At 37.9% G+C, this 13,427-nt stretch overlaps 1 protein-coding gene across 2 annotated transcripts in view; it reads right to left on the bottom strand.

Moving 5' to 3' along the window:
- LOC5563680 overlaps positions 1 to 13,427 on the bottom strand; it is a 248,591-nt gene that overhangs the window by 45,287 nt on the left and 189,877 nt on the right. For both annotated transcript variants that reach the window (XM_021853633.1, XM_021853634.1), the window contains exon 4: positions 7,322 to 7,674. In XM_021853633.1, the coding sequence (XP_021709325.1) occupies positions 7,322 to 7,674 (353 nt within the window). The remainder of the gene's footprint in view (positions 1 to 7,321; positions 7,675 to 13,427) is intronic.

Here is a 13,427-nt window from a genome sequence, read left to right as displayed (position 1 = left end):
ACAAAAAGGAAATTTCGAGGATAAACCTGTAAATTGGTAATTGTTATATTGGTGAAGAAGTGGAATGCAGAAATGATGTGTATCTACCCGCAGCGACATTGGCGTAGGTAACTGACCAAATTTTATAAGGTTATCTACTTCAGCGTGTTTGCTAATGAGCATGATTCAAATCTACCTGGCGATAGACTCAATTGTTAATCAATTGGTCGTTAATTGAAGGATCTGATTCATTGATGGAGATTCTACTATTAGATAACAAGTATGCGCGATTAAAGAATAGCGATCGGAAAAGCCATGGCACGTATGAAATCACGATCCATGTACAAACACTTGTATTGTTTGTTGAAACTATCAGCATAGTTTCATACAACCTCAAACACAAAAAAAATACATTTCTAAATACAAACTATCGATGAAATAACAAACTGCATAAACAATGCTTCCCAAAAAGCAATAAACGTACAAAATTCTTATCGGTATAAAACTGAAAAAAAAAATATCTCGGTAAATATGCAATCGCCAAATTAAATTTACTTCAATGTATTCCCATCCGGTTTACGAGTCGACGTATGCCGGAGTGGTTTTATTTTATATACGATTTTTTTGCATCGAAACAATTCGATAATGCCCTGAAATCAACGAACCTGTGGAGCGCACCATGAATGCCCTCCGTGGCGGGATTGTTATTGATATCATCGGGCAAGGACTTTTTTTAAAATTGTTTCCTTGCATTCCGAATCGGGATTTTTTCCATCATCATCGGATCCCGCCGCCGCCCGTGCCGTTAGGGGGATGATGTGGAGGATTGGCTGAGTTTTTATGATGCCCTGCCGACGAGGGACGGTATCGGAGCAGTTATTGATTCGATATGGAGTTTCATAATGCTGTTTTGATGATAACATTGTGCCACACAGTCTTTTAACTTTGCCATTCCGATAGAGGGCGGAATTGAACAGGGAGTGCATTGTGCTGAACAAGCTAATTAAGAGAGATTATTAAATATCAATGCACTGCCAACGGGCCCTGCGAGATCGTGACTAATGATCTTCGTAATAAAATTTCGAGTTTAATTGGTTGTGGTGCTATTTTGTTTTTTTTTTTTGTGAATTATTGTAAACAGGAAATCATGCCATTGGCGCTTGATAGAGGTTTGTTCGACGAAGTCAGATTCCATGGACGTAAATTAGTTTTGGATTAAATTTAAAATAATCTAAAACACGTTTAGAAAGACTCCAAGTGTAGAGGTGAAGAGCAAATGATGATAAAATATCAGTGCGCATCGTACCTTCGTGCTGTGCGTATAAGATTCTCTTTGTTTTTGGAAGTTTTTTTTTTAAACTATCTAAAGCAATAGATCAGTGTTTCTCAATGCAACAAAATAAGTACTTTTCAGTACTACAAAAATAGTACCTTCAAAAACTATTTTTGTATTATTCATCCCTTTACGATCCCTGTTAGGACCCGAGCCTTCGATTTTTCGTTGGACCCGTTAGTGAAAGCTGGCGCTAGTAATCCTTCTTAGGCACTGTCTTGTGAAAAAACTTCTTAGAAGGTCACTTCTTCTTTTGTTTATTCACTAAGTATAGTTACAATCACGAACAAAAATGATGGTAAATCTCTGAATACACAACATCCTCCAGAAAAAAAATAGATTGAAAACAGTCACTAAACGTGGCAATAATGGAAGAAAGGACGTTTCTCCGGAATGTACACTTTCTTACAAGGGTGAAATGGTTAATGTTGATAATTAGATCGAAATCAGCAATCAATTTTCTGAACATCAAATCGAAGCAGCCTCTAGCCCAGGCTCTTTAATTCAAGTGAGGAAACAAGGAGTTCCGTCTATCGTGATCAGTTTTCCCGAATTTGGAAGATTTAGGAAGAAGATCTTGAGCTCTATTTGGCGAATTAAGGTTTCCTTCCAAATCGCAAAGAAAGAAGACTGTCGCGTTCTGGCGGAAACTCTTTAAGATCACGAGCTTCTTCTCAAATATCTTGGAGAGAAGAAGCACATTTTTTTTACTTATGACGACAAAACTGAACGTTTGTTCAATGTCGTCTTGCAAGGTCTTTCAAATTACTATAAGTCACTTGAAGAGATCAAAAATGTAATAAACGATTTACTTGGATTTTCCCCAGTCCAAGTAATCATTATTAAAAAAAAACAACCCAATCTGCCATTCTTCGTTAAAACGCTTTCTCAAGAATATTATTTTGTGCACTTTGACACAAGTGATCTCAAAAATATTAAAGCATTAGAAAAAAGCAAAACATATACGCATTGTACGTGTAACATGGGAACAGCGGTGCCAACCTTCCAGATTTATCTGGAATATTCCAGATTTTTGAGGCCGTATTTTACAAAAATCTGGAAGATCCAGATAAAATTTGAAACGAATTTGTAAGGTTTTGTAAATAATTTGTAAGGTTTCCATTGGCGACATAAGCGATCCAGACTTTTCCAGACAAATTTTGAAAATCTTTCAAATTTTTGAAAGATGGGCTTGGCATCCCTGCATGGGAACCATTCCAGAAACCTGGAGGAAATTTCCAGAACCCCACTCAGTGCTGTCGGTGCCAAAAGTGCTAAATGCATGATTTGCGGAGATTCGTAGCACGCTATGGACGTCTGTCCTGCGAATGAAGATACCAAATAGTTTGTCTGCGCAAATTGCGGGGGCAACTATGAGTCTAACATTTGGGTTTGCCCTTCGTCTAGACAAATCGTTGTACCAGGCAGATGAACGGTAACGTTTTTTGTTCCCGAAATTCCCCAGGCAGAATCTCTAATAATGCTCATTTTACAGTTAACGATCGCTTGGTTGAGAATCATACCTATCAGGTAAACTATAGTCATGTTCATTCACAAACCAATTTTCTACGGTGGCGGTTCGAAACTTTTAATGTTGAATGGATTTAACCAAGCAAACTCGTATGACAAGATTGTAGCAAGCAGTTTCAGCTCGTACCCTTCAAATCGGCTTCCTATGGATAACCGTTTTCATTGGCGTAGGAACAGAGGGAACAAAAAGATCAGGTCCCCCAGAGTCATCCAGGCCCCCTCCAGAATTTTAGATAATAATAAAAAAAAAAAATTACATGATTCTAACATGAATGAACAGCTCCTGAATCAATGTGCATGTCTCCTATTATTGACAAAAAAAAATCAACGATAGTAACGTTTCTCTATTTTTACAACAATATTGACAAAACTTGCCTATCGTTCACAGCATCATCGTGGCAAATCTAAAACATGCTACAATCGAAGGATTAAAGGTCCGAATGTCGCTTGTTTGGTTACGGTTAAAATAAAAAATACCGTCAAAGTTCTTCATCGCAATTCCTCCAAAAAAAAAACATTGATTCTGTCAAAACTTTTACTGAAATATTTCGTTGAAAGTTCTACTAAATTCCTCTGTGAATTGGTTTAAATAGTTTTCCCGAAAATATTATTACAAATTCTTTCGCGAAGTTTATCAAAATCTCTTACGAAAATAATTCTTAAACATATTACAATTTATGTGTAATTTGCGTCATGAATTCTCTAATGTTTTCTTTTCTGGAAATTCAAGTTCAGACCTTCGGATTATACAAGAATTATCTACTAAAGTATTTTGCTATGCTTCTTACCTTCAAATCTCAGGAATGCTTTTGATTCCCAAATAAGCTTAGTGGTGAAGGACTGTGTGGAAAACATAGCTAAATATTGGGGATATTTTTTTAATATTCATGAAGAAATTTATAAGGATCTTTCTTGAAATATTTCTTCAGTTAAAGTTTTATCAATAATGGTCAGAATCCATATTTTGGGATTAAATTATTGTGCAGCAGAAGGCCGGAGTTTTAAGAAGTTTTCTGGCAGAATTCATGGGAATCCAGAAGTCATGGAAGGATTTCTGATCGATTTCCTAAAAGATTTAACTATTTTGGAAATTTGTTTTTTTTTATCTCATTAGGAGGGTGTTAATTATCGTGTATTCAGCTCTAGAGAAACGACCATAAATAATCACAAATCCTTCGGAAACAATAATATAAGTCTTTGAAGAAATCCTTAAACAAATAGCTCGGGAAACTGTTGAGTATTTTGCGGAAGAGTTTTTGAAAGAACAGTTTAACGTATTCCACTTGAAAGGGCTTGAACTTTATAGAATTGTGTGACTGTTTTACAATTTTCTTAGGAAGGAATTTTTTTGGTGAAATTTGATTCTACTTTCGATAAAGTTTTGAAAGAATGCGGGCAGAAACATCAAAATGATTTTTAGGTAATCTTAAGGTGAAGATGAATCGAAGCCAATCTTCAAATTTTCAAGAGCACGGATCTGCAGAACCAAACATCCACCTAAGAAAATATAAAATTCTATACAACTACAACAAATAAATTTGGTCTCCGTAAAACGTTAAACTAGCTGCCTGGAGGGCCTCATCTGCCCTATGTATAAGAAAGGGCACAGACTGGAGTGCGTCAATAACACGTATTCTGTTCAACAGTTTGAAGCCGTTGGAGGATCCCCTTCGTCGGCGAATACCAAGCTGGTTTTTGTGAGGGCCGATGGACAGTGATTTAATATAGAGTCTATATTATTGTCTGGTTATTGATTTCAAAGCGGCAGAGTTAAGAGAAATAAGTAATTCTTTATTCTTTATTTATTATCACCCCAATCACCCCTATTCCTAAAACTAAGACATAAAGTGACGAAGTCAAATGTATACTAACATAAGACATGTCTAAAGTTACACTTATTTCTTCCACGCGATACATTATAGTCAAATACAAAATAACACTGATTGAATAAACGCGACATGCTTCGGACGGGTTCGTGAAGGCTATAATTAGTACGAGTGACAGAAAGGTTAAAAAACGAGTGCGTTCGGAGATTGCGGCGCCGTGTATTGATGTCTAGCATGTTGAGCAACGCAGGGCAATCCGTGTTGCCTTGCAGAAGATCCCCAATAAAACAGGCCTTGCCGACGTTGCGCCTTGCTTCGAGAGAGTCGAGGTTATCCTTGAATTTGTTGGCGAATCGAAACACGAAACCTAGCTGTGCAGAAGCCTTCGACACAATGTATGAAACATGGTTCTTGAAAGTCAGCTTGGAGTAATGCTAGAATATGATAGAAGAATATGTAGAACAAGTAATGGTAGATAATGATAGAACATGGTTTTCGGACGAAACTGATCACACAAATTCGTGCCACGATAGATGAATCGAAATCAAGAGTGCAGGTTGCGGATTAGATTACGCACTGAGATGCGCTACGCAAAGGGATGCGCTTTCGAACCATTTGTTCAACATTGCCCTTGAAGGTGTTATTAGGAGAGCAAGCGTGCAAAAAAGCGGTACCATCCTCACGCGGTCGCATATGCTCCTAGGTTTTGCGGACGATAGTGATACAATAGGAATCGATCGTCCAGCAGCATTCGTGCTTTTTAAAAGGGAGATTGCGAGAATTACCTTCAGAAGAATCAGGTGAGAAGGCGTCTTGAGCTGTGAATAGGGCTTTCTACGGGCTCCATAACCAGCTGAGGTCCCGTAGCCTGTAGACGTAGATAAGATTCGCGCTATAACTACAAGACACTGATCCTTCTGGTTGCTCTATACGGCCATGAATCCTGGATGTAGAAAGAGGTCGACCGAAAAGCGTTCAGGGTTTTTGAGCGTAAAGTGCTGCGAATAGTCCTCGTTGGTAAGCAAGAAAATGGCATCTGGCGGAGCCACAGGAATCATGAATTGTAAAAGTATATAAATAAGTGGATATTATTTAGCTCATAAACAACGACAGACTCCGATGGGCTGGACACGTGGTACGAATGCTGAAAGAACGACAAGCAAACATAATATTCAGTAGTGAACCCGCGAACGAGGCAGTCGACTTCGCGCACAAGATGGCTTTTTGCAGTGGAGGAGGACACGGGAGACCGTGTTATTATCCCTATCTTTTGTCTCACTCTAACAATCATCATCAAAACTTTGCAGAAGCAAATCTCTCGTTTTAATAAACCAATTAAGCTGAAAATTTCAAGGGTTATGCACTGCACTATAAAATTATAGTGAAAAATGTTTCGCATCGATTTATGGCGTGGTACTTGAGATCTTCTTCTTCAAATGGATAGGATGATTATGATGACGTCCCGTGCGACCTTAAGGGTACTTAAGGTGAAGATGAATAGAAGCCAAACCCCAAATTTTCAAAAGCACGGATCTGGAGAACCAAACATATGTTAAGCTGACAACTTAATCGATTGGTCACTCGCTGATGGTGACCAATCGATTAAGTTTTCAGCTTAACATATGTTTGGTTCTCCAGATTTGTGGTCTTGAAAATTTAAGGTTTGGCTGCGATTCATCTTTACCTTAACGTTCAGGGCTACTGGAAGCAATCGAGCTTTAAATGAATGGAATTGTTGAAAAAGAGTTGCAGCTTAATTTTAAAAGATAAACATGAATTGTTTATTTAATATTTGAACAAAATTTAGGCACAGATAACAGACGTTGAAGTCGAGTTGTAAAATTGTGTAAGACAATTAATAGTCGTTTTAAATGGCAACACAAGTGGCAACAACGTGGTGGCGCTGTCATCGCTAAGTTCCCATGACGATGTCAGTGGTAAATATGAAATATTTCAAGATACTCATATTCACCATTGATTGACGCAATTCGTTGTGTGGCGGCGCTAGTGATTGCAAGGAGTTTCAATTTGAATATTTACACAGGTTTTCCGAATTATTTTGTTCTAGCATAGATATCTGTTATCTATGATTTAGGTAATTAACTCTGGTAAAAGTAACTAAGAGAGTGGACAACGGTACGATTTGGCATAGTTCTTGGCGGGGGTATTGGTCAAAACGACGAAGAGATCTCAGGGAGAAAATGGATAGGTGTTCATAGCCATCATTAACGTGGTTTAAATAGCATAATTTATGATCTGCATCTTAGAAGTATCAGGAATTTGGTTCAGGTGATACGTACTTCGACAACTGGGAGCCTCTAGAAAATAAAAATGGAGAATTTGTGTACAAGACTCGATCGCATGGAATTAACCCTTTATATCTTGGGGTAACGTCATGCGAGTTTAGAGCGAGCCTATTTCTTTTAGTTTGCTATAAATGTTTCTGATAATTTTGCGCAAACATTATGAATATCTATCGGATATTATTTGAGTTCAAAATGACAATCGATATATATTCGTAAAATATAGTTAAAGTCAAAAAAACTTCAATTGCTATCTTTTGTCATCAATTCTAATCATTACAGGAATTATTTGGAGCCGTTTTTCTTATAAGATGACATATTTGTCACAAGTTCATGTTAGACATACTCACCTTAACTTAGCATCCGATTGCCTCAGGAACTTGTAGATCAGTCGAAACTCCAACGCATTGGCCACTCCATTGGAACCACTCATCGGGGGCAACCGATCCAGCCGTATGCTCACGTTGACCGACTTGGTCTCGCTGTAGTAGATCGTATACCCGGAGGCCGTTCCGCACCATTTTCCATTCAGGTTTGGCAGCCCCTGTTCACGTATCGTCATGTACCCCTCCAGGCAAGCCTCGTGCTGGTGGGACGATTGGTGCTGCTCCTGCTGCTGATGCGGTTGGTAACTTTGCATCAAACCTCCTCCCAGATTCATGCTGGGCACAAACTTCCCAACGCTAAATTTAGCGAAATTGAGCTGCAACGAGAGAACGGAAACATAAGCTATTAATAATGTGCGCCGTTTGATTATTGGCCTGTCCGTAATTATTGCCGTTCGCCTCGAATCGGATTAAATGTCGGTTTCCCGGCGTCGAAATAATATGCGCTTTGATATCTCGCATAATTATTTTTGATGTTATCAATTTTAATGCATTAAGCATATTTTTGTGGTGTTTCCCCGGTTCGGGCCCCAAATAGATTCAAATGCACAGGGTGGGAAATATTCAAATTTCGCCGATTCTTCAAACATTTCATTCATATGTTCGTTCCAGCTCCTATGAAAAACGACAATTCTGCGATGACCAAATTTAATAATCGTCCCCAGTGAAACTCCCAACCACACCGAACTGAAGGCTGGAATGCATTCATCGCGAGTAGGGTTACCATACGTACTTTTTCAAGAGTACATGTGCTCGTTTTTGCTAATAAAATTCGTGTACTAATCATGTTTGATAAATAGCGTTAAGTGTGCCCCCCAAACCTGGGGAGCACCATTGCTATAGGATGTTTGGGGATTATTAATCATGCCAGTAAAGAAAAACACTTACTCCCAATGATAAATAAGCGAGAAAAATGTGTTTTAACAGTGCTCTCTCTTCAAGACCTAAGACAAGACGTGTCAGGTCATAGTACAAAAATGAAACCAATTGCCTGTCAAAAAAGACCACTTCTCATTGGTCGTTTTGGCAAAGGCCTACTTTGTTGCTAGCCCGGCCGTGTTGCTAGTTTATAAATTAAATTTTTTATCAAAAGTTTAGAATATTTTTTATGAAATATTATTGTTTAAAATCTATTTATATTCGATATTAAGTTTGCGCATGTGCTCTTACAATGCTCAAATAAATGAAAAATGCTTGATTGAGAGCTACATTATGGGAATTGTGTAAAATTTGTCCAAAAATATTGCCGATTTTAAATATAAGTATGATTTTTAATAAGGCTAGCATCCTCTAGTGCACTAAATGAATGAAACGTGCAAGAAACAATCAAATTATGATCCGTGATATTTGAAATTGTTCACAAGATTTGCTTAAAAAAGATACTGGTAGCACTGGCTTTTGTATCGTCAAAGCTATCGACTGAAAAACAACGGGGCAGGCTTAGTTGAGCTGTCACGTCCTGTCCTAGTTCAAGACTCTCGTTCGCTGCTGCTGTTTGTCAACAAATCACTTGTCACAATTTGCCTATCATGGACCGATTCAGATGCGGTATTTTTTTCGCTTGCTTTGATCGTGCTTCGAAATCAATTGAGAACGAATTTTGCAATGCCTGCTCATATAATAACTATTTTACGGAATTTCGAATATGTTCCTTTTTTATCCGATCAAATATGGTAACCCTAATCGCGAAGCATTTCGAAAGCCTATTTGTGAAAGGATTTCTGTTTGTACGCCCCGAATTGGGAGGGGGGCTGGTTTTTCAATAGTGGACAGGTCCTCCCTGCGTGAACGAAATGCATTCACCGTGTGTTGTCACTGCTCCATTATAATCGCAATAGTGGTCCGGAAAAGTCGTCCGGGTTGGGTTTTTTTTTTCTCGTTCACATGATTCTTTGTTGTTGTTTTGCATTCCGAAACGGATCCATTTGGAATTTAAATTCATAGAATTTGTGCAGGGCTTGCAGTGGGCTGCATCTATTTATAACTGGCCGATATATGATTGGACACGGCTCGGGAAGGGTGCACGGAGTATGAAGCACGAGCCATCAAAGTGATTTCCAACGAATGCGTTCAGGGGAGTGTGCTTCTTGCTCAAGTGGAGAGTGCTATTATTTTTTTTATTGTTCAATGCAAATGTTTTCATTCATGTTGGTCGGATGCTGCTGGAAAAGTTGATTTTGCAAGGAAACAGAGATTCATCAGAATCATTATTTTAATTGAAGATTTGCAGAGTGGGGAATTCTCAGCGGTAATTCAATAAACAAAATTGATCCTTTCCTTATCTCTTCTTGATTCATGTTGGGATGAAATTAAATCAATGAGGATTATACAGTGCCCCATACTGTTCTGCTGGTATTTTGTAGAGTCGAATCTCAATGTTTTTGATCTATTAGCACTCAAGTATTCTGAATGAGGCATGCTGTCTAAAATGGGTAAGGAAAAGGTAAGGTAACAGAAGCTATAGCGTTGCAGAAGATGGACAGCCCACAGTTTTGGAAACATAAGGAGAAATCTTTTATTTTCGCAAGTATGAAGAAAAAATATACAAGCTTTTTTGCAATCTGCTTTAAATGACACGGCTTCGTCCTTTGGCAGAAAGGTTTGTGTCATCCGCAAAATAAAATTTATGACATCCCTGAGGTAACTCAGATAAGTCAGATGTGAAAACATTCTATAATATTGATTCCAAAACGCTGCCTAGTGGAACACCAGTTCTTCTGACAATAAACCTGAAGTTTACGGTCTAACAGATAACTTCTACTGTTTTCAACAATGTGTTTTGTTTTTTTTTTAATTTTTTTTTTTCACTTTCCATTTAAACTAAATTCACGCCAAACACTGTCGAATGGTTTTTTCCATATCTAGAAGACCAAGACCAGTTAGATTGCTTTCAGATTTGATGGAACGAATCGAATTCGTTACACGTAAAAGTTGATGAGTGGTCGAATGTCCAAAATATGATTGTAGTATATGGATTCGACTAGGTTGTTTGAGATTTAAATTGTGTTTATTTGGCTTCCTCAGTCTTGGAAATAATCAAAACGATGTGTTTTGCTTTGCCCGACGTTTCGGCTCTTTTATTGGGTCTTTTCCAAGGATAAACTAAATAATTTTAGAGATATATCACGCAACATATAACACAATTTATCATTCTTACGCTGTCAACCTTTTTTGTTGTCAATTTTAACAATAATTGCCGTTTTATGAGAGCGAGTTTCCTGTACATCTAAAAAATTATCATGTGGGATCGAAATCCGTACACCTAAGAAATGAATCTAAATCCCTCCACTTCATACAAAATGCCTACTGTTTGTATGAAGTGTACGGATTTCGGTCCCCCACTGTAAAGCATTAAAATATTAACAAACATGAAGAGAAAATTGAATTGGGGTAACAGTTTTACGCAATAAATAATAATATTGGGACACTGAGACACGATGGCTATTTTCAACGACTTGAACAACGATAGCTCTAGGCGATAGACGAACAAATATAAACGGTTGATTTGAAAATGGCGTAATAGATAGCTGGAAAGCTTCATTGAACTTATATCGACTGATCTACTTGGTCTAAAACTATACTGACTGTGAGTGTTATCTGGTTCTCTTTGCGAGGTACCGTAAAACGGGGTAACTTTGATAGTTTTTTCGAAGAAAACTTCAATATTTATGCATTCTGTTTCAAAGAATTAAAATTTATATTTTTAAAACTAGTACTGACATCCTAGCTGTCGATTGCACTTGATAGATTGCCTAAAGATTTATTCCGAATGGATATATTATTTTTCATATAATCGAAAGTCAGTTTTCTGTTTTGGGGTAACTTTGATAGTCGAACAAAATTGAATGAATTACGGAACATTTATAGGGCGTTGCATACCTCTGGGCGTTTAACGCTATATGGAAATTTCTGACTTTGATTACAAAAATGGTCCCAGTTTGTAAAAATGGTTTTCGCTAAGAGATTTGACACCGAATTCATGTTCTACTATAACTAGGCTGTCAAGGATAAGTGACGAACTCATTATGACTTCATCAAATAGTGATCGTAAAACAGATTGTTTGTAAGCGTTGCAAAAATGCTAAAATCTTATAAATTTTTAATATTTGCGTATAAATCCTCAAATGCACTTGATTCCAACGAAAATAACTTTGACATAAAGTGTCATACAAATACTCTTTACTTTTGCATTCGATTTGCTTAACTGATTAACAGAAGCTTCATTATTTCGTTTATTATGTCGTGGGTCTCGCATTATCAAAGCTACCCCGTTTTACGGTACCGTAAATTCGGGTGAAATTGATTACCGTGTTACATGATTTCATTTCTTACTGATACAGCACCAATGTTATGTTGTAAGGCCCCGTTAGCCGAGTGGTTAGAGTCCGCGGCTACAAAATAAAGCCTCGCTGAAGGTGTCTGGGTTCGATTCCCGGTTGGTCCAGGATCTTTTCGTAATGGAGATTTCCTTGACTTCCCTGGGCATAGAGTATCACCGTACCTGCCATACGATGTACGAATGCAAAAATGACAACTTTGGCAAAGAAAGCTCTCAGTTAATAACTGTGGAAGTGCTCATAAGAACACTAAGCTGAGAAGCAGGCTTTGTCCAAGTGAGGACGTAATGCCAAGAAGAAGAAGAATCAATGGTGTAACCTCTTGTCTGCAATGACTATAGTCATATTATATGGTTTAAAGTTTTTTGCGTTAAAGAATATTCATTTCTATGAAAATTTTGTGAAATTACAGAATCATGTTCAGCTGGTATTGGCAGATATCGAATAACTTTTAGTTCGAAACAATGATTTGAACATGGTGTCAGGCGGTTAGTTTAAATAAGCTTTTGCAGATAAATTCACTTAAAAATTATGTTATGTAACAAAAATATCACTGATTTTTATCACTGTAATAACGAAATTGAAAAGTTCAGAAAGAAAAGTATCTTTAGAACAGTTTTTTCCCATTAATTCAATTGAACAAAATTGCAGTGAAGATCTTTCCCGACTAAAGCCAGCTGCCATTACAGACCTGGTGTCCTAAAATGATATGGTATGGTATGCTGATTTCTGTGAAAACAGATCGAGAAACTACACTTTTTATACTTACCGTAATCCGGGGTATCATTGATCAGTGGGGTTACATTGATCGCAATGACTCATCTCATAACAAAACTGTATCATCATTTATTGATGAAACATTTCTAAATTATGAATGGTGTTTCTCTTTCCCATATTCATAAGCTAATGAAAGTGAAGATTTTTGCATGCGGTTCCCACTAAAAATGGCATCGCCAATACGATATCAAAACTTTGATAAGTATGTTCAATTAGGCAACATTAACGAATTACTGTTAAGAATGTAGAATTCCATTGGCAGTTCGTGTTTAGCTTCTGATGAGAACAGACGTATTCCGAGTGCTATCAGTATAAATAGTGCGCTGAAGTTGGTTTTGTGCCATTGTTTCGATTTTCAAAAGGAGTTCTCGTATCAATAGGACATAAGGGAAGCTAAAATGGCTGGACCCAAGGTCAATTCTTTGCGACTACGGTTCGAACGTGGAAGTCACAAGCTGCAAGGTAACATTGTCTGCTTTTTAACCTGCCACCGGAAGTTGAGGACAAGGAAATTTGGACTGTCATGTCGAGGTTTGGGAACATCCAGCGATTGGTCCGCGAAACATACGGAGCTGAAACTGGCCATCCAATTTGGAATTCAGTTCGAGGGTGTTACATAGAACTCAAGGAAGGCGAGGAAAAACCTGCAACTGTCAACGTGAAGGTCTGGTGAATAAATGTTACCAATGCGGAAGCACGGAGCACATTAATGTGGATTGTCCGCAACGGAGAACCGTTAATGAGCGTTTGAGATCAGATAAATCCGACTCATACAGCGGTGCTTTGAAGGGGCTGTGGAATAAACCCAAAACTGTGTTGGGCCCGAGTGACCAAGACAAAGGGATCGAGCGTAAAATTAAGAATTTGAATGCTTTGGTCGCTGCCAGTTCAGTTGCAAGTAAGAACACTGAGTCAAAGGAGAAGGATGCGGAGGACTGCGGTTTGGTGGAACGAGA

Source organism: Aedes aegypti, chromosome 3 (genome assembly GCF_002204515.2).
Source record: "Aedes aegypti strain LVP_AGWG chromosome 3, AaegL5.0 Primary Assembly, whole genome shotgun sequence".
NCBI lineage: Eukaryota > Metazoa > Arthropoda > Insecta > Diptera > Culicidae > Aedes > Aedes aegypti.
The sequence above is the reverse complement of the archived record's forward strand: the minus strand, read 5'-3'. Positions and strand labels throughout refer to the sequence as shown.